Source organism: Onthophagus taurus, chromosome 7 (genome assembly GCF_036711975.1).
Source record: "Onthophagus taurus isolate NC chromosome 7, IU_Otau_3.0, whole genome shotgun sequence".
NCBI classification, from domain to species: domain Eukaryota; kingdom Metazoa; phylum Arthropoda; class Insecta; order Coleoptera; family Scarabaeidae; genus Onthophagus; species Onthophagus taurus.
The window spans coordinates 2,611,081-2,634,329 of NC_091972.1; the positions used below are offsets into that span (position 1 = coordinate 2,611,081).

General features: G+C 33.6%; 1 protein-coding gene across 1 annotated transcript; it reads left to right on the forward strand.

Moving 5' to 3' along the window:
- Positions 1-16,756: 16,756 nt before the first annotated feature.
- On the forward strand, positions 16,757-22,049 carry LOC111424433 (tubulin beta-1 chain). Its single transcript, XM_023057956.2, has 2 exons — positions 16,757-16,888; positions 20,469-22,049. Exons 1-2 carry the CDS (start codon positions 16,832-16,834, stop codon positions 21,753-21,755), a joined length of 1,344 nt encoding a protein of 447 aa, XP_022913724.1. The 5' UTR covers positions 16,757-16,831; the 3' UTR covers positions 21,756-22,049.
- The last annotated feature ends 1,200 nt before the right edge of the window (positions 22,050-23,249 follow it).

Here is a 23,249-nt window from a genome sequence, read left to right on the forward strand (position 1 = left end):
AGCGCTAAGTTGAATATTTTTAAGTTTCGGGTTCAGCCCTGTGTCTTCAGACGCTGAATGTTAGGAAAGGTTAGTTTTGTTTACAAGCATTAATTATACCATGAAGTTTTCTTTGGCAATTAGTAATGGCAATTATAGCGTGAAGTTTTCTTTTGTAATGCCAATTATAGCGTGAAGGAATGTGAGGTAAGGTTAGTTTTGTTTACAAACATTAATTATACCTTGAAGTTTTCTTTGGCAATTTGCAATGGCAATTATAGCGTGAAGTTTTCTTTTGTAATGTCAATTATAGCGTGAAGGAATGTGAGGTAAGGTTAGTTTTGTTTACAAACATTAATTATACCATGAAGTTTTCTTTGGCAATTAGTAATGGCAATTATAGCGTGAAGTTTTCTTTTGTAATGTCAATTATAGCGTGATGAAATCTGAGGTAAGGTTAGTTTTGTTTACAAACATTAATTATACCATGAAGTTTTCTTTGGCAATTAGTAATGGCAATTATAGCGTGAAGTTTTCGTTTATAATGTCAATTATAGCGTGAAGGAATGTTCGGTAAGGTTAGTTTTGTTTACAAACATTAATTATACCATGAAGTTTTCTTTGGCAATTAGTAATGGCAATTATAGTGTGAAGTTTTCTTTTGTAATATCAATTATAGCGTGAAGGAATGTTCGGTAAGGTTAGTTTTGTTTACAAACATTAATTATACTTTGAAGTTTTCTTTGGCAATTTGTAATGGCAATTATAGCGTGAAGTTTTCTTTTGTAATGTCAATTATAGCGTGAAGGAATGTGAGGTAAGGTTAGTTTTGTTTACAAACATTAATTATACCTTGAAGTTTTCTTTGGCAATTATACTCTGTTTTTAAACCAGGAGGAGTATTTTAAATTTGTCACCAGATTGACCTTGCACGTGATTGGTTGAATGCCAGGAAGGTTCACACACAGGCAATTTTGAATTTGAAGGTTAGGTTATTGACAATTCGACAGTTTCGTGTCATTATTGTAAATTTTGTGTTCACTCATAACTTCAATGTTAATTTGTATGTTTAATGTTGACGATAACAAACGAAAATGAATACAATAATAAGTAAATAAATAAATAATAATAATTATTAATTTAAATTTACCGCCAAAATATCTAGTGATATTTTCTGGTGATTTTTCCTAGTGTAAATCTGACTTTCGCGTTTACTCCTCCTGGTTTAAAAACAGAGTATAGATTCAGAAAAAAATCTTCTTTTGTATTCCGTAATAAGAATGGGGGATTGCCATTTGAAAAAAATATCGATTGCGTCATAACTCGTTAAACCGTTTAACGGGTAAATTATTTTTTCGTTTTTAGAAACGATTTAGTTATGGTAATGCAACTATTTGACCTTATTGACAAGTGGTCTCTATAAAAGCCGCTAATCGTTAAAGGGTTAAAAATGAGGGAACAATTTTGAAATGTATACCAAAAAATTGCACAAAAGTTAAATCTTTAAACCGATTTCAGGGATTTTTCCATAAATCGTTTATAATGATTTTCACTCAGGTCGTCGTGACAGACTCTGTCACAAATGGGAGTTAACTAGAAACAGAAAAATCCACAACGTTAGTAGTTTTTGGCACAAAACGTGTTTGTGCAAGCGCGCGATCGTCGCGTGTTATACACCACTAGAAAGAGCAGGAAATTTCCCATAAGATAGATATGGTTCTAGAGTTTTCTCCTGCTCATATAAGAAAGTTGTTTAGAGGAAGAGTACTTAAGCGTTTCTGCGTGTAGGGATGGACATTAAGGGTGATTTAAGCATGACGCCGATAGATATTGACAGACGAAAACCCGGATTAAGATAGCTGAAGGAGCGCCCTTTCTGACTGTGATAACAGTTTTTTAAAATTCGGTTTCGTAACAATTGCACAAGGTCTTGAAGTTTGGTAATTTTGAGCTATTTTAAGTACAGCGCGGTGTTCTTCATTTTTTATTGATCTTAATATCAACTTATCGGCAGACGAAAACCCGCTTTTAGATAGAGAAAGATTCAAGCTTTCAAGTGGTGCATTTAGTTTTTCGCTATTCCTAATTATAAGGAAGATATCAGCTAAGAAAGTAGATAGGAAATTACGGGTAAAAGTTTGTTGCTGGGAGGTTTGATGCTATTGTCGCACGGGTATTAATTAATGAATTGTTTTCACCACTCTTTCGATTTGAATGTATTTCTTCTGTAAGTCTTGAAGACACTTTGTTCTTTTCTAGAAGCTGCTGCAGACAGAATTTCTTTGCTGTGATTTTAGAGTTTCTGTAGTTCATACAATCAGTTCCTTGTTTCGTTTCCCTTATCTCTCTCATCCACCAGATTAGATCTTTGCCTGGGCTGACACCTCCTTTAGATAGTCCTAATCTGCCACTTGTTTTGTTCCTGCACTCTCTCTCAAAACCCATTCACATCTCATCAGACGTGGCATAAAAAGCTTTTATATTCTTTTTCAGATATTCTCTCAAGTCTTCGAGTAGGGAGTCATTTTCATGTTATGGGTACAAAATCTGCTAACACTAGCCATGGAAGCTTATGAATGATATCGTGGTACGATACCGTATGGTGAGCTAAATTCTGATGGCTAAAAACAAACTAACAGCTGTAAGAATATGTATTCACAGTATTGTTATAAATTTCTTAAAACTAAATTAATTGACGAAGGTCCTCATTAAGTAATTTTGCAAAATTTCTGGTTTTTGTAACTTGATTTGAATAGTATATGCAACATCTTCGACATCGACACATTAACTTCTACTTAAGATTATTCACATTCAAGCAAGCAAGTGAAGCAGCAAAAGATTTATTTCCACCCACGAAGAAATAAAAATTAACAGAATACTAATTCTTTCATCTCCGTTACATTGATGCTGTTCTCTCGAAAGTTGAAAAATTTCATCTCGTTTCCAGAATCGGATTACTCCGGCGAAATGACAAACCGAACAGAGAGTGTACAATTTATTCACTCGCCCGAGTGTAGAATTGCAAAAGGCGTCAGCGAGTCGGGTCCCCGTATTTGGTATCAGAAAGTGTTTTCGATTTTTGAATGTGGGTTGAACGGCATATGGTCAACTCAGCGCATATGGAAACGTCCCGTTCGAGACGTGCCATTTCGAGTTGAGTTGACATCTCCCATGAACGCAAAGATTTGTCAGAAGACGAAGAAAATCATTTCAATATCATTTAACAAAAATAAAAATTATCAACATTTCTAGGAATTAATTTATGGTATCTGTAAGAAAATTTTGTGGGTTTTAGATAACCAAAAACCACATAACGATTGTTTGTATCAAAATCAGTAGAATTGATGATTTAAGTTGACATAATTTTTTTAAATTATTGCTTCACATTCAAAACGTGTTTCGTGCACCAATATTTACACGTACATGTGTTTTTCTAAGAAGTGATTAACACCGTTCGAGTAGGTGAAACATTTCCTTTAATATCAACGAGAGAATACTTCATCTTACGATACTTTGAAAACAGCGAACAACTTTATCCTTGGCCTTATTTGCAAACTACTAATTGAATAAGTTCTCGAGAATTTTGTGTTTTTGTGCAAAAAAGAAAATAAGTTAAACTGGAACATGTCATTGCCGCTTTGATAATGATGTTAAATAATGAATGAGTTGAATATGCTTATAAGAAATATGATTTATAATATTAATTTTTCGATTTCATTATGCAATTAATTTATTTCTTAATTAATCTTAATTTTAACAAAATAAAACCAACCTTACTACTTTATTTTAAAATTTTCTTCAATAAAGCTTACACCTGCAAATAGTACAATAACAATCATGATTGTTAAAAGTACAGCCGATAAGAATTTTCAAAATTTCGTATTTACTTTGATTTATAAATTTGTCAATTTCTTCTTTAATAATTTTTTCTTGGAAATTTCAATAATATTATCTTATAGTTTTTTTATCATACCATAAACTAGAATCTTTAAGCTTTAATTTAACATACATATCATATCATGATTCTTAAAAATACAGTCAATATGATTTATTGAAAATTTTGTATTATTTTTGATTTATAAATGTAGCAATTTTTTCTTCAATCATCTTTTCCTGAAAATTTCAATAATATTATCTTATAGTTTTTCTATCATATCATAAACTTGAATCTTTAAGCTTTAATTTAACATACATATCATATCATGATTCTTAAAAATACAGTCGATATGATCTTTTCAAAATTTCGTATTAATTTTGATTTATAAATTTGGCAATTTCTTCTTCAATAATTTTTTCTTGGAAATTTCATTAATATTATCTTATAGTTTTTATATCATATCATAAACTAGAATCTTTAAGCTTTAATTTAACATACATATCATATTATGATTCTTAAAAATACAGTCAATATGATCTTTTCAAAATTTCGTATTTACTTTGATTTATAAATTTGGCAATTTCTTCAACTTCTTCAATTATTTTTTCCTGGAAATTTCAACAATATTATCTTATAGTTTTTATATCATATCATAAACTAGAATCTTTAAGCTTTAATTTAACATACATATCATATCATAATTCTTAAAATTACAGTCAATATGATCTTTTTAAAATTTCGTATTAATTTTGATTTATAAATTTGGCAATTTCTTCTTCAATCATTTCTTCCTGGAAATTTCAATAATATTATCTTATAGTTTTTATATCATATCATAAACTTGAATCTTTAAGCTTTAATTTAACATACATATCATATCATGATTCTTAAAAATACAGTCAATATGATCTTTTAAAAATCTCGTATTAATTTAGATTTATAAATTTGCCAATTTCTTCTTCAATCATTTTTTCCTGCAAATTTCAATAATATTATCTTATAGTTTTTATATCATATCATAAACTAGAATTTTTAAGCTTTAATTTAACATACATATCATATCATAATTCTTAAAATTACAGTCAACATGACCTTTTTAAAATTTCGTTTTCATTTTCATTTATAAATTTGACAATTTCTTCTTCAATAATTTTATTCTGGAAATTTCAATAATATTATCTTATAGTTTTTATATCATATCATAAACTAGAATCTTTAAGCTTTAATTTAACATACATATCATATCATGACTCTTAAAATTATAATCGATATGATCTTTTCAAAATTTCGTATTAATTTTGATTTATAAATATCTCAATTTCTTCTTCAATAATTTTTTTCTGGAAATTTCAATAATATTATCATATAGTTTATCTATCATATCATAAACTAGAATGTTTAAACTTTAATTTAATATACATATCATATCATGATTCTTAAAATTACAGTCAATATGATCTTTTCAAAATTTCGTATTAATTTTGATTTATAAATTTGGCAATTTCTTCGTCAATAATTTTTTCTTGGAAATTTCAATAATATTATCTTGTAGTTTTTGTATCATATCATAAACTAGAATCTTTAAGTTTTAATTTAACATACATATCATATCATGATTCTTAAAAATACAGTCAATATGATCTTTTAAAAATCTCGTATTAATTTTGATTTATAAATTTGGCAATTTCTACTTCAATCATTTTTTCCTGCAAATTTCAATAATATTATCATATAGTTTATCTATCATATCATAAACTAGAATCTTTAAGCTTTAATTTGATATACATATCATATCATGATTCTTTAAATTACAGTCAATATGATCTTTTCAAAATTTCGTATTAATTTTGATTTATAAATTTGGCAATTTCTTCGTCAATAATTTTTTCTTGGAAATTTCAATAATATTATCTTATAGTTTTTATGTCATATCATAAACTAGAATCTTTAAGCTTTAATTTAACATACATATCATATCATAATTCTTAAAATTACAGTCAATATGATCTTTTTAAAATTTCGTATTCATTTTGATTTATAAATTTGACAATTTCTTCTTCAATTATTTTTTTCTGGAAATTTCAATAATATTATCATATAGTTTATCTATCATATCATAAACTAGAATCTTTAAGTTTTAATTTAACATACATATCATATCATGATTCTTAAAAATACAGTCAATATGATCTTTTCAAAATTTCGTATTTACTTTGATTAATAAATTTGGCAATTTCTTCTTCAATTATTTTTTCCTGGAAATTTTAATAATATTATCATATAGTTTTTCTATCATATCATAAACTAGACTCTTTAAGCTTTAATTTAATATACATATCATATCATGATTCTTAAAATTACAGTCAATATGATCTTTTCAAAATTTCGTATTAATTTTGATTTATAAATTTGGCAATTTCTTCGTCAATAATTTTTTCTTGGAAATTTCAATAATATTATCTTATAGTTTTTATATCATATCATAAACTAGAATCTTTAAGCTTTAATTTAACATGCATATCATATCATGATTCGTAAAATTACAGTTAATATGATTTTTTCAAAATTATGTATTAATTTTGATATACAAATTTGGCAATTTCCTCTTCAACAATTTTTTCCTGGAAATTTCAATGATATTATCTTATAGTTTTTCTATCATATCATAAACTAGAATCTTTAAGCTTTAACTTAACATACATATCATATCATGATTTTTAAAATTACAGTCGATATGATCTCTTCAAAATTTCGTATTAATTTTGATTTATAAATTTGTCAATTTCTTCTTCAATAATTTTTTCTTGGAAATTTCAATAATATTATCTTATAGTTTTTCTATCATATCATAAACTAGAATCTTTATGCTTTAATTTAACATACATATCACATCATGATTCTTAAAATCACAGCCGATATGATTTTTTCAAAATTTCCTATACATTTTGATTTATAAATTTGGCAATTTTTTCAAACGAAGATGTTTTGATATAATATAATTTTAATTTATTGTTTAATGTACTTTTAAAACATTCTATATTCCTATTTTTTTTAATTCTCGTAATTGATTTCGTCTAGACTTCATGAGAAACTAGACAGTAGGGGCTCTATCGATCGCTCTTGTATAAAACTTCGAAAGTTCCAAATTGTAGAAAGAAGAGGAGATACTTCCCCCTATGGATTACATCACCAACGCAGCGACGATGGTGACTCACGACAACGCCCACAACAAATACATTTCGACTTTTTATTGACAAAACAACCAACAAAACGCACACGAATGAAACATTAATAATTAATCAACAATTTAAATGTATCGATCAAACACTATTTGGTCTTTTTTCTTTTTAAGTAACCTAAAATAGAGGTTATCAACCACTATCATTAAATAAATTATGTATTATACTTAAATTATAGTAAAAATTTAAAAAATTTGCAGTTAGTTTATTGTAAATTAAAGTTTCCATTTAAAAAAAAAATCGAAAATCATTGACCTTTAAGATATACATTCAAACCCTCTCTAGTTATGGTGTTATGCTAAATTTTGAGGATACGATCTTTCGATATAAATAGCAGTTGAAAATGTTAGGCCATCGAAGAATAAGCTTATTTTGCACGAAAGGTCATTAATTCCCATTAAAACGTCCCGATAAGACCCTCACGATAGAAACAAACCATGACTAAGCCCTTTGCTGTGTGGATTATTCACCCTCCCAAGAGTCAATACATTTCCATTTGAGCTTCCCGTATTGATTAAGCACGTATAACTAATACAATTTGGGTCGTGGAGTACATTGACACACCTCGTTCGAGAAATAATAATATTTTATTACTATGTTTGGTACTAAAAGGCGTGACGGACAAAGTTCGAAGAGTATTGAGAATTGAAAAATCGGCCCATACTTGCTTTTTGGTGTTCTGCTGCATACGAGACGAGAAATTTCTGTAACCCGATCCTTGGCACAGATCCAGGGTACCTGCGATGATATAACACGTCTGAGTCGGTGAAAGCGACCTCTCTGCTAGATGAAACGAATTCTGATTTTAATGATTTATCGTTTAACCTAAAGAATAATAATAAGGAAAAATATCCCTTTATAAAATTGTTATTAAAAAATTATTAGTCATATAATACTGTAACATTTTAAATATTAAAAAAAATAATTTAACCAGATGACTCTGTATATGCAGGAATTCCTGCCGACAGCTTTCTTTAGTAATCAGAGAAAGTCTCAAAAAGTCATGTATACAACCATAACAATGTAATAAAAATATTATAAAAAAATGTTGTTTTGAATCAAAAAGATTTTACATAATTATTTTTTATAGATAGACTGTAAGCATTTAACATTCCTTATAACAGTATGTGATATACTCATTTATAATCGCACAATTGGGGTCATTGATTTTTCCACACCCATCCCACCAATGTACACAATCTTAATTGCATTTTAAAACGAGTTGGATATGCATAACTGACGATTAACTGTCCAGTCAGACGTGCTGTCATAGTCGTAGATATTTCCCGTCGACAAAAAAAACAGACCGTTGTTGCCACATCACTTCGCCGAGGCTCTTCGAAAGTGCGGGAGAAATACTTGCACCTTATGCGGGTTGGTATTTTTTCACGGTTTGATTACACGTGCCGTACTCTTACAGTTATGTCTCTGATTCCCAAGAAAGAGAAAGAACCGCAACAAACAAGCATTTGTCCTCTTATATTGTCCTAATGAAGAAACCACAATGATGCTGATGACCATCGTTTATAGTTTCTCCTTTTTGATTTCTCTACTAAGTATATGAAATCGCGCTAAGTTACTTAGATTACAGTTAATTTGTACTTAATTGCAACATTAATTGCATATTTGATATGAGACATATAAATTTATTTCTGGCTTATCATTGAGTGTCGAAACATGTAATTTTTGTATTCGCAATAAAAATAAAAGAGTAAATAAATCATAAGCCAGTTTTGATTATTTCCTATTAATATATACAGCGAATTTCACTTAAGATGCAATATACAATAATATACCTATTTCGATAGAAACCAGAGTGTACCTAGTTACTTTATCCCTTATCGTTATAACTTAATAAAAATATACATTATAGAATAACAAATAAAATTAGACTAGTATTAGGACAAACACTAGACCTGGAACTAGAAACATTCCGTTTAGCCGTGCGTTTCTTAAGACTGCTAAACCTAAATGTTTCTAGTTTTTGGTCTAATGTTAGTACTACTGACAGTGGTAAGTAGCGCTAGTTCGTATCAGATATCACTATGTTGCATATTTTTATTGCACTAAAACTAGAACTAACACCAGAACTAACACAAGACCTAGAACTAGAATCATTTGGGTTTAGCCGTCTTTAGAGACGTGCGGCTAAACCCAAATGATTCTAGTTCTCGGTCTAGTGTTAGTTCTAATTTTACACTAGCACTATCACTAGAACTAACACAAGACCTAGAACTAGAATCATTTGGATTTAGCCGTCTTTAGAGACGTGCGGCTAAACCCAAATGATTCTAGTTCTCGGTCTAGTGTTAGTTCTAGTTTTACACTAGCACTATCACTAGAACTAACACAAGACCTAGAACTAGAATCATTTGGGTTTAGCCGTCTTTAGAGACGTGCGGCTAAACCCAAATAATTCTAGTTCTAGGTCTAGTGTTAGTTCTAGTTTTGCACTAGCACTGTCACTAGAACTAACACAAGACCTAGAACTAGAATCATTTGGGTTTAGCCGTCTTTAGAGACGTGCGGCTAAACCCAAATGATTCTAGTTCTAGGTCTAGTGTTAGTTCTAGTTTTGCACTAGCACTATAACTAGAACTAACACAAGACCTAGAATTAGAATCATTTGGGTTTAGCCGTCTTGAGAGACGTGCGGCTAAACCCAAATGATTCTAGTTCTCGGTCTAGTGTTAGTTCTAGTTTTACACTAGCACTATCACTAGAACGAACACAAGACCTAGAACTAGAATCATTTGGATTTAGCCGTCTTGAGAGACGTGCGGCTAAACCCAAATGATTCTAGTTCTCGGTCTAGTGTTAGTTCTAGTTTTACACTAGCACTATCACTAGAACTAACACAAGACCTAGAACTAGAATCATTTGGATTTAGCCGTCTTTAGAGACGTGCGGCTAAACCCAAATGATTCTAGTTCTCGGTCTAGTGTTAGTTCTAGTTTTACACTAGCACTATCACTAGAACTAACACAAGACCTAGAACTAGAATCATTTGGGTTTAGCCGTCTTTAGAGACGTGCGGCTAAACCCAAATAATTCTAGTTCTAGGTCTAGTGTTAGTTCTAGTTTTGCACTAGCACTGTCACTAGAACTAACACAAGACCTAGAACTAGAATCATTTGGGTTTAGCCGTCTTTAGAGACGTGCGGCTAAACCCAAATGATTCTAGTTCTAGGTCTAGTGTTAGTTCTAGTTTTGCACTAGCACTATAACTAGAACTAACACAAGACCTAGAATTAGAATCATTTGGGTTTAGCCGTCTTGAGAGACGTGCGGCTAAACCCAAATGATTCTAGTTCTCGGTCTAGTGTTAGTTCTAGTTTTACACTAGCACTATCACTAGAACTAACACAAGATCTAGAACTAGAATCATTTGGGTTTAGCCGTCTTTAGAGACGTGCGGCTAAACCCAAATGATTCTAGTTCTAGGTCTAGTGTTAGTTCTAGTTTTGCACCAGCACTATAACTAGAACTAACACAAGACATAGAACTAGAATCATTTGGGTTTAGCCGTCTTGAGAGACGTGCGGCTAAACCCAAATGATTCTAGTTCTCGGTCTAGTGTTAGTTCTAGTTTTACACTAGCACTATCACTAGAACTAACACAAGACCTAGAACTAGAATCATTTGGATTTAGCCGTCTTTAGAGACGTGCGGCTAAACCCAAATGATTCTAGTTCTAGGTCTAGGGTTAGTTCTAGTTTTGCACTAATACTATCACTAGAACTAACAAAAGACCTACAACTAGAATCCTTCAGGTTTAGCCATCTTGAGAGACGTGCGGCTAAATCCGAATGTTTCTAGTTCTCGGTCTAGTGTTAGTTCTAGTTTTACACCAGCACTATCACTAGAACTAACACAAGACCTAGAACTAGAATCATTTGGGTTTAGCCGTCTTGAGAGACGTGCGGCTCAAATGATAAACCCAAATGATTCTAGTTCTAGGTATAGTGTTAGTTCTACATAGTAATAGTGCTAGTGCTAGCCGTCTTGAGAGACGTGCTGCTAAATCCGAATGTTTCTAGTTCTAGGTCTAGTGTTAGTTCTAGTGATAGTGCTATAAATTAAAATCATCTTTAATTTCAGCATTAAATCGTTCAATTAAAAAGTAAATAATTTATTCAGAAATGGTTTAATGAACTATGAAATCTTAAATAATCTTGTAATCATTTAAAAAAAGATTGGTGGACAAAATTACATCATCATTTTACGAATGCAGTGCTAATAAAAAACGTGTTTAAAGTGAATAAGCACAAACAATTTAGGCAATAACCGCAATTTTACTGTTAAAAATAGACAGTTTATTCATGATATGACCGAGAGTGTATTATTAATATTAATTAATGCTAGGTTAGGCTACTTGTCGCCATTGGACATTAGTGACGTCATCAGTGTGGGCAACCTGTTTCTTGCCAAAGAGCGAATCCCACCGTATCCCACACTTAGGTCTTTATCTAAACTTGCGATCGAACACGAGATCTCTAGCAACTTTGATCAATTACACCATTACAATGTAAAGCTGTATAGCAGTTCCAATTTATAGTAGTAAAATTCTTTTTTGGCCTAAGGTGTTGCGATTGTTATCATTGGAGACGATGACGGTTTCGCGAAATGAGGTTAAGTTCTTCATGGGAATAAGCAAAACAAACGTCGATTTTTATTCCGCTCTTGGTTACAATCGTTTTAATGTGCTTTCACTTCTTCTATGAGTTTTACTCCTTCCGTCGATTGTTCGGATAAATAAAGAATTCCTCGAAAAACTTCAATTGAATTTTAATTTTTTCATTACAGCGTGTAAATGGAAAAAAATTACCGTGTAGGAAGAATAAGTTTTTAAATCGATATTTCACGAGAAGTTATTTTATTATTTGTTAAGACAGCACGTCGCCCACTTCTAATGGGCCATGGGGAACAAACAATAGACCTTGAAGGCCACTCTATATCCCATCCTACGTGTTTTTATATTTCAATCAATGAACCTCCGATGTAGTTCGTTTTGGGAAAAGTGACGTCAGCTTTTATATACCTTTTTCTGTGTTCAAATTGGAGTCGGTCGGCTGCGACGACAATTCTCTAATTAAATTAGTTACAAATTGAAGGCGATTTGACCGACTCAGACTGGGCGGGACTGAAACATTTTGTTAATCATCGATCTGAAACGATCTAATAAATAGATATAGAAACAAATAAAATATATAGAAATCATTATTTATATGAATGGTTGGAGAAACCTTCATTTTCTCTTTCTTGATTGAGAAAAACATTGGTGAAGGATCCTATAGCACCTTCAGACTCAGGTGATCCATCAATTCCGCTGGTAATCGAGTACTCTCCTGCATCGGGTGAATCATTCTTCACACAGAAAAGTAGGAAAAATAGAATTCTTTCTGGAACAGAGTTAAGAACCAGAGTTAGAATTTAGTTTTAGTCAAGATTAGCAAGATGTTTTGTAGATTCGCTTAAATAACTGTATCAGGTTGGGGTTCTTTGCTTTATGGCACCCATCCATATAAAGTTGCACCTTGATCCTTGATGGCGATGATGATAGTTTCATGGATAGTAGTTGATGATAGCTTTCATAGGCTTCTTATGGAGTTGAAGAGTCTATGTATTTAAGACTGCTCGTTTTTCCTTCGAAGGTTTTTTTCCGATTCCTATTCCGTTCGTGGCTGTGCGTGGAAACCCTGCTTTCCTGTGTGACATGGTGTTTTCTTGTTTGGATTTGGAAAATCTTGTCATAGTAGGTAGCGTGGCTTTGATCAAAAAGGTTAATAAGCAGAAAGGACAACATCCATTCATCATTAGAAAGACTTTTGCAGATACTTTGCTACCTTGTCGTTTGATTAAATATTTGTTCTGGACATGACGTCCAAGCTTATGACGTTTAAGCTGATTTAGAACCCAAGTGTAATCGTTTCGTACTTTTTCTTCCTCTGATATTTAATTGGGAATTTAATAGTAAGTAGCTTTACATTACATTACATTACACGGAATACATATAGGGTAGGCGGACCACCCAACCTTGCACTGCGACCCTAAGGATCTATTGTACCCAAAATTTCACAATCATTTGTCCAATGTTCTTAACGAACATTAATACCTTGCCCGATGAAAGTTCATTCATCCTTTGAGGAGATAAACTGCGACCCAAAAATCGAGAATCTGATACGGTTAATGGCAGGGCAGTGGCATAAAACATGCTCAACCGTCTCTGCTTTATCCACACATAGTCGGCATTCAACATCGTCGGCTAAACCCAACAAGTTGAGGTGTGCTTTTAATCGGCAGTGCCCAGTAAAAACCCTTTTATGCTACTACGGACAAGTCCTAAAATATTCCCGGGTTTGACAGTTGCGATGTTAATAAACACCTTAGCATGTCTCATTCCAGGATAACTGGTTCACAGTAGGCGAAGTCTCTCTTCAGCCCACAGTCGAATCCTATATTTGGCAATCCTATACACCAACTGCTGGTTCCTGCCCCACAAACGCTTCGGCGCTGCCCTCTCGTGCTAGCTTATCTGCCGCTTCATTGCCAACAACCCCAGAGTGACCTGGGACCCAGATCAGAGAAACTCTGTTATCACAACTCAGTTAACTCAGTGTGTTTAATGTTCTCTTACAATATTTAACCAGAGAGGACACCGTTATCACGGCTTGCAGCGCCTGGAGAGTCTGAGAAAATTCGTATTGTCATGTTCTTCACCCCTCTTTCAAGAAGGATTTTAGCATCCATGTCAATAGCAAATACTTCGGCCTGGAATACAGTACAGTACGTACCCAGGCTATTATATGTATATTAAGTATATTAAGCAAGCTTGCTTAATTCGAGGTGTCTGGCAGTATACTCCTGGTCCGACCCCTTCAGACGTTTTTGATCCATCTGTGAACAAGCAATTGTCTGCCTGAACCAGAGAATTTTCATTTTCAATCCAGGACTGCCGCTCAAGCAGTACAATCTGGTATCGAACATTAATCACTGATAGTGATTCCGCCAAATTTGACGGCATTGATAGCACAGTATCAGTGCTTATAATGTCTTCCGCAGCCCATTGGTAGGACATGTCGGAACAGTTTTGAGCATATTGCTTAAATCTGTAAATGGTTGTTCTAGCCACTTTCTCTATATGCAAATGCAGACTAGATAGACCAAGCAGAACCTCCATTGCTAGAGTTGACGTTGTGCTTATCGCATCAGAGATTGCCAGCTACTCGTTGAATTCGTGAAAGTTTACTGATAGCTGAAGTCTGTCGGACATTCCTATGCCAGGCTGCTGCTCCGTATGTGATCATAGGTCTAACCACAGTCATATAGAGCCAGTAAAGTCTTTCAGGAGCAATTTTTTCCACAAAGATTGCGACAAGTCCACAAGGATAGTCTAGCTTTATGCAAAACTTCCTGCAAATGTCCATTCCATGACAGGGTTTTGTCTAGGATTACTCCTAGATTATCGAGAGGTTCTCTCCCTTACACCAAGCGCAAATGGTATCTAGGGTCACCTGGAGGACTTTAGATATCCTCGACATACAGGTTCCTTTAACTATAACAATAATGTTATAGTGTTACATCAGCATAAGCTTGTATTTCTACAACAATGGCTTCAACTATCGCAATTAGATCGTCAACCAGGAGGGGCCAAAGCAGGGGAGATAATACCCCTCCCTGCGGGAAGCCATCTCCCGGCCTGGAGCGTATCGTATCACCGTGGAGTGATGTAGAAACTATTCTACTATCAAGCATATTGCGGATCCAACCCGTTATAGTTGCTTCCACTCCCGTGTCAAGAGCAGCTCTTTCAAGAGATTATGGTATTGCGTTATTGAACGCTCCTTCTATATCCAGAAACGCACAAACCAAGATTTCTTTATCCTGCAGCGTTCCAACTAAGTTGTGTACAGCCAATTTTGCTGATTTTCCCGGTTGATAAGCACACTGGTGGCGACTCAGTGGACCAGAAACCAATGGCACCGTACGGAACGTTCTAGAACTTTTTCTAGGGTTTTCAACAGAAATGACGTTAGGCTGATGGATCGAAAGGCATTAGGAGTAGGGACCGAACTTATTAGTCCATTCTGCCGGTAGATGTTTCCAGGCGACACTTGCTCTGAAGATTTTTACCAAAATAGGCAACAACAGTGACCTTCCTTGCTGTAGCAAAGCAGGAAAGATATTGTCTTCTCCGGGCAATATCTTTCTCCGGGAAGAAGTCTTTGGCATCTCGAAGGAGCCTCATGTTATTGGTCCAGTACATTTATCGGAATCATTTTATGTTTGTGTTGTCTAACACTACAAAAAGAAGACTAAATTTGTTTTCCAATTCCTGGCATAGTGTTGTTCTACTAATTGTCTCAAACAGAATATGTGTCCATGCATGATCCACTATTCCTAAAACTACTTAGTTTTTATACTTAGTGCACTTGTCTGGTATGCATGTTCCCCCCTTGCAGGTATTCTGTGAAAATCCCTGCTAAGGCTTCCTTCACTACTTCTGGGCTGTGTTTGATGAACTTGAATTGAATGTCTCCAGGGCCTGGAGCTTTTTGTTGTTTCGCTTTACTTATTTCGTTCTCTCTTACGATCATGTTTACCATATAAGCATTAACTTCATTAATCATTAATAAAAATGGGTATAATATTTAATCTGTTTTTTTATCAAGTTTAAACTTCTAAGCAAAGAAGACTTTAGCATCTGGAAGGAGTCTCATGTTATTGGGCATCAATGCTTAACAATTCAAAGTACTCATAAAATTTTTGGGGGTATTTTATAAACATTGGCAATATTTTTTTCTTCTATAAATGTAACGGTTTTTGAAGGCAACGTTCCATTTTGGAACAAAATAGAACAAATAGGATAATTATAGAATACCAAATTAAAAATCCAATAATATCTAATAATATGATAAAGTTTAATTTAATTTTTAAATGAATTTACGAAATTTTTTTTAACGATTAGATCACGAACACCAGGTGTTGGAACAGCTGATAATTTTGTGTTCAGTCACCATATGGTTTTTTCCTGCCTAATTTAGCCCTCTAAAACTTCCCAATACCCGCCTATTGTTAGTGGGCGAAGAAACAAATAATACTTTTATTATATTTGCACTATTTATATGTACCATAATCTTAGTTGAATCATCAACAATATTAATGATAATGGATATCAAAATTTTATGATTATTCTTTTTAGCAGCATAACAAATCAATAAAGTTGATAACGTAATATTGTTATTAATCAATTAAAATTCTTATCATCTAAACATTATTTTTGATTGTCCATAATTATATTGGGAAGATGATGTTAAGAATTAAGAATGAGTAATATCCGCATAGAGGGTATCGATCAATGCCCAGTAGGAATACGGAAGTCCGTTACACCTGCACAATTTCTTCTTGAATGTTAAAAAAGGCTTTTGGAAATTTTTGAATTACTTTAATCTTTAATAAATAATTATTTCGATCGAAAACTATTTTTGTTGGTGTTAGTATTATTAAAAAAGCAGGCGGAACTGCAGAGGGCGAATTCGATTATTAAAAAGGAGCGCGCCGGTAACCGCCTCTTCTGAACATTTTGGTTGGGTGTGCAACGGTCTTTTCTGGGCAGTGGGGTACCCTATAAATTCAGTTCGTCGCCGACCCGATTCATTTCAGATTTGGTCACTGCGTGCAAGACGTTAGTGTTTTTCTACAATCAAGTCCAAAAGCAAATTTTTAATCCAGAAAAATGAGGGAAATCGTACACATTCAAGCCGGTCAATGCGGAAACCAGATTGGAGCTAAAGTAAGTTGAAATTTTCTTACCAAATTTTTTTCAACTTCATTTTTTACGGTCGATAATTTCATTTACCGGTAGTCGGCGTGGGGCCGGCCATTTTGTTCTTCCTACCTCATCACCTTTATTACTTTGATAACAAAAAAATGATAACTGAAAGAATAACATATTAGATAAGATATAATCACGTTTATTTATAAACATTGTAATGAAGTCGAATCGAGTTATAATTAAACTAAAGATGTGTCATAAAAAAACCGTTACATTCAAATTAAATTTGAATTAAAACAGTTGAATTTTTTTTTGTTTTATACTTTCTTTTTTAATATTTTTTGATTTCGCCTGAAAAGAAATTGTTTTAAGAGATGTTACCAAGAGGGTGATGCAAAATCGATCGCGAACCTCGGTCTGGTGAGAAGACCGCACCCAATGGGGTCGATTGCGAACTTCGTTACGCTTGGGAAAGCTCTGTACCGTGAACTTTAAGTTCAATGCACGGAGATGCACAGGCTTCGAGGCCAACTCAGATCTTTGCGAATTTTACCGCTACTCATTTGCATAACTTTAATGAAAAATTTCAAATTTCTCTTTTTCTTTTAATAACAATATCGTTAATATTATTGCAAAGTTGATTATATAATGGATTAAAACTAGAACAATACTAGCACTATCACTAGAATCAACTGTAGAGCTAGAACTAAAACTTTTTGGGTTAAGCTGTGTGTTTTGAAAAAATGGTTGACGTTTTGGATGCCATGTTTGAAGTGAACACTTGTTAACAAAAATGCATCAATTTTCTTAAATTTGTATATTTTTAAAATAGAATTAGCACTTGCAGTGCAAAAGTAGAACTAACACTAGAAACATTCGGGTTTAGCCGCCTGTCTTTCAAGACTGCTAAATCCGAATGATTCTAGATCTTGTGTTAGTTTTAGTGATAGTGCTAGTGTATAATTAGAACTAACACTAGACCTAGAACTTGAAAGGACTTCTTTCAAGTAGGCTAAACCCGAATGATTCTAGTTCTAGGTCTTGTGTTAGTTCTAGTGATAGTGCAAAACTAGAACTAACACTAGACCTAGAACTAGAATCATTCGGGTTTAGCCGTCTTAAGAGACGTATGGCTAAACCCAAATGTTTCTAGTTCTAGGTCTAATGTTAGTTGTAGTGACAGTGCAAGTGTAAAATTAGAACTAACACTGTACTTAGAACTAGAATCATTCGGGTTTAGCCGTCTTTAGAGACGTGCGGCTAAACCCAAATGATTCTCGTTCTAGGAATAGTGTTACTTTTAGTGATAGTACTAGTGTATAACTAGAAGTAACACTAGACCAAGAACTAAAAACATTCGGATTTAGCCGCACGTCTCTCAAGACGGCTAAACCCGAATGATTCTAGTTCTAGGTCTTGTGTTAGTTCTAGTTATAGTGCTAGTGCAAAACTACAACTAACACTAGACCTAGAACTAGAATCATTCGGGTTTAGCCATCTTAAGAGACGAATGGCTAAACTCAAATGTTTCTAGTTCTAGGTCTAATGTTAGTTGTAGTGACAGTGCAAGTGTAAAACTAGAACTAACACTGTACTTAGAACTAGAATCATTCGGGTTTAGCCGTCTTTAGAGACGTGCGGCTAAACCCAAATGATTCTCGTTCTAGGAATAGTGTTACTTTTAGTGATAGTACTAGTGTATAACTAGAACTAACACTAGACCAAGAACTAGAAACATTCGGATTTAGCCGCACGTCTCTCAAGACGGCTAAACCCGAATGATTCTAGTTCTAGGTCTTGTGTTAGTTCTAGTTATAGTGCTAGTGCAAAACTACAACTAACACTAAACCTAGAACTAGAATCATTCGGGTTTAGCCATCTTAAGAGACGTATGGCTAAACTCAAATGTTTCTAGTACTAGGTCTAATGTTAGTTCTAGTGACAGTGCAAGTGTAAAACTAGAACTAACACTGTACTTAGAACTAGAATCATTCGGGTTTAGCCGTCTTTAGAGACGTGCGGCTAAACCCAAATGATTCTAGTTCTAGGGATAGTGTTACTTTTAGTGATAGTACTAGTGTAAAACTAGAACCAACACTATACTTAGAACCAGAATCATTCGGGTTCAGCCGTCTTTAGAGACGTGCGGCTAAACCCAAATGATTCTAGTTCTAGAGATAGTGTTAATTCTACATAGTAACAGTGCTAGTGTAAAACTAGAACTAACACTAGACCTAGAACTAGAAACATTCGGATTTAGCCGCACGTCTCTCAAGACGGCTAAACCCGAATGATTCTAGTTCTAGGTCTTGTGTTAGTTCTAGTGATAGTGCAAAACTAGAACTAACATTGTACTTAGAACTAGAATTATTCGGGTTTAGCCGTCTTTAGAGACGTGCGGCTAAACCCAAATGATTCTAGTTCTAGGGGTAGTATTACTTTTAGTGATAGTACTAGTGTATAACTAGAATTAACACTTGACCGAGAACTAGAAACATTCGGATTTAGCCGCACGTCTCTCAAGACGGCTAAACCCGAATGATTCTAGTTCTAGGTCTTGTGTTAGTTCTAGTTATAGTGCTAGTGCAAAACTAGAACTAACACTAAACCTAGAACTAGAATCATTCGGGTTTAGCCATCTTAAGCGACGTATGGCTAAACTCAAATGTTTCTAGTTCTAGGTCTAATGTTAGTTCTAGTGACAGTGCAAGTGTAAAACTAGAACTAACACTGTACTTAGAACTAGAATTATTCGGGTTTAGCCGTCTTTAGAGACGTGCGGCTAAACCCAAATGATTCTAGTTCTAGGGATAGTGTTAATTCTACATAGTAACAGTGCTAGTGTAAAACTAGAACTAACACTAGACCTAATACTAGAAAGTTTCGGGTTTAGCCATCTTTAGAATCGTGCAGCTAAACCCAAAGGTATAGGGTTAGTTCTACATAGTAACAGTGCTAGTGTAAAACTGGAACTAACACTAGTAGGGCCGGATCACACCTTTTGTGGGCCCCAAAAAAGTCTAATATTACCATCTAAGTAAATCAGAACTGGGCCTTTGTAGGTGCAGCGTCCTGAGGCGTGTGCCTCAAGTGCCTACTGATTAATCCATCTCTGAACACTAGACCTAGACCGAAACTTTCTAGGTTTAATGTTCTAGTTTTAATAGTTGTGCAGTGTTAGACCAAGAACTAGAATTGAAGGGAGTTGCAACACTTCACCAAAAATGTCAAATACTTTTTCAAAACACTTCTTGATAGTACCTTCGTAATAATTTAATAATATAATTCTTATCAAAAAATTTAAGCAATCATTCAAAATTCCTTTATCACAATTTAAATTGTTATATCCACTCATTATTGATTAGTCAATTTAAATTATTATTACTAAAATACTTAATATTATCGCAACTGGAATTATTTCAATTTATTTTTTGGGCTATTTTTAGCTATGGTTAAATCCATTCATTTGCATGTGAACAGCATGATGTCCTTTTAGATAAAAACGTTGCGAGAAATTAGGTTAATTAATTACATTATTCATTTTAATTTCTATTCTAAATTAATTTAATTTGTTTTCTTTTTTTTTTTAATTTTATAGTTCTGGGAAATTATTTCTGATGAACATGGCATTGACCCAACAGGAGCTTATCATGGAGATTCAGATCTTCAATTAGAAAGAATCAACGTTTATTATAATGAAGCTTCTGGAGGAAAATATGTACCACGTGCGATCCTGGTCGATTTGGAACCAGGAACTATGGATTCGGTTAGGTCCGGACCATTCGGACAAATTTTCCGCCCAGATAACTTTGTCTTTGGGCAATCTGGTGCTGGAAATAATTGGGCTAAAGGTCATTACACGGAAGGTGCTGAATTAGTAGACTCAGTATTAGATGTAGTCAGGAAAGAAGCTGAATCCTGTGATTGTCTTCAAGGATTCCAACTTACACACTCATTAGGGGGTGGAACTGGATCTGGGATGGGAACATTGTTGATTTCGAAGATCAGGGAAGAATATCCAGATAGGATTATGAATACATACTCAGTTGTTCCATCTCCAAAAGTCTCAGATACTGTAGTAGAACCATACAACGCCACACTTTCAGTACATCAGCTAGTAGAAAACACCGACGAAACTTATTGCATTGATAACGAAGCCCTTTACGACATCTGCTTTAGAACTTTGAAATTAACGACCCCAACATATGGAGACTTGAATCATTTGGTATCACTTACAATGTCTGGCGTAACCACGTGTTTACGTTTCCCTGGTCAATTAAACGCCGATCTTAGAAAACTCGCAGTCAACATGGTGCCATTCCCGCGTCTTCATTTCTTCATGCCAGGATTTGCACCATTAACCTCAAGAGGCAGCCAACAATACAGAGCCCTTACAGTACCTGAACTTACCCAACAAATGTTCGACGCTAAAAACATGATGGCAGCTTGTGATCCACGACACGGAAGATATCTTACAGTCGCCGCCGTATTCAGAGGAAGAATGTCCATGAAAGAGGTTGATGAGCAAATGCTCAACATTCAAAACAAAAATAGCAGCTACTTCGTAGAATGGATCCCTAATAATGTTAAGACTGCCGTTTGCGACATCCCACCAAGAGGATTGAAAATGTCCGCGACGTTTATTGGTAACTCCACTGCCATCCAAGAGTTGTTCAAACGTATTTCCGAACAATTCACCGCTATGTTCCGCAGAAAAGCTTTCTTGCATTGGTACACTGGTGAGGGTATGGATGAAATGGAATTCACTGAAGCTGAATCCAACATGAACGATCTGGTCTCTGAATATCAACAATACCAAGAAGCTACCGCCGACGAAGACGCTGAATTCGATGAAGAACAAGAGGCTGAAGTAGATGAAAATTAATTTGGGTTCATTTTAACATCGCACTTGATCTGAAATCGCTTAATAATATTTTTTACTCTGTATCGTTCGCGAATTATACATGCGTATGTTTTTGTACAGTCTTTACATTCCTTTGTAAATTGAATACATTACTTAACTTATCAAGACTGACTTTGTTTTTGGATCAGTTCTATATACGTTTTTTATTCTCTCTATTTTCCCCAGTGCTATAGTCTTTTATTATTTATAACAAATTTTTTTTGCATCTTTTGTTTGAGTGAAAAGATTTAGGCATTAAAAAGTTGCTGCCTTTGATTTAAATCTTTTAATGAAAATTTTTATTTCCAACCCTTTCTCCTATTAAAAAAAATTCATTTCTAAAAATTAATCGGTAAGTATCTAATGAATTTAACCTTGAATAATTCAGTGAATGGAAACTAATCAGATTGAAAAATTCTCAATAATTAATCGGTCTGGTTGTCTTGATGTTTATGTAATCTTATAAATTAATCGTGAGTTTATAATCTGAGATAAATATTTTTATTTCGATTTGGCTAAAAGAATAAAACTTTCTTTGATGGTATCCAATAATAAAGGAAAGAGAACGGTCGAATCGATAGTGATGACTCATGTGTTGATTCAATACCAGACTACGAATTTCACAACCCCATTTAAGTTTTATCCTTTATATGGAAAGAAAATCCGGTCAATTGCGTATTCAAAGCTGAGCCGTTGCATACATAATTTACCCGGTGGGAGCTAATGGTGTGATGTTAATTCATTCATTTAATCTTTTGGGTGGTGTTTTGTATGCAAAATTGTTTTGCGGACGTACATTGATTAATCAATATTAAAAGGCTTCATTAGTATTTATTAATAAATATTATTCTATTTAGAAATAATATATAAAAAAAATTCTAAGAAAGAAAAAGTGTTTAAAATTCCATATGTGTTTACGATATTCTCTAAAAATAAACCTGACTTCACAGTGCAATAACTTTGAACTTTTTACGACGGCGAAATAAAGATTAAAGTTTAATCTTTGATATTTTAGTTGTTTGGTTAAAGAGAGATTTTTAAGCGTGTTGATGCAATTACTTACCGGAACTATTTGTCACTAAACATTTTTATTGCTTCCTTGTTGAACAAGCAAAACGTTATGCAGGTACAGTTAGAAATGTCTGGAATGATGGAATGATGTTCTTGTCTGTGGGCTCAAATACCGACAAAACAACTTATGAGGTGAACAAACCCATGGGGAGTTTAAATTAAAAATAGTCTATTTTCTATGAAGCCTTTTAAAAATAGTATCCCAAATAAATATCGTGTGTTAAATATAATGGGAGTTACAAAATAGAAAATGATAAAAAAGATTTAAAAAAATACTTATGTTGATGCCAAGGTACTCCGATTAACAACACATATTATAAATTGAGCTTCGCTGACGACCAAGCAATTATAACACAGTACGCATATGCCATGGAGTTTATTTTGAAAAAGCACTGTGAGGACTGA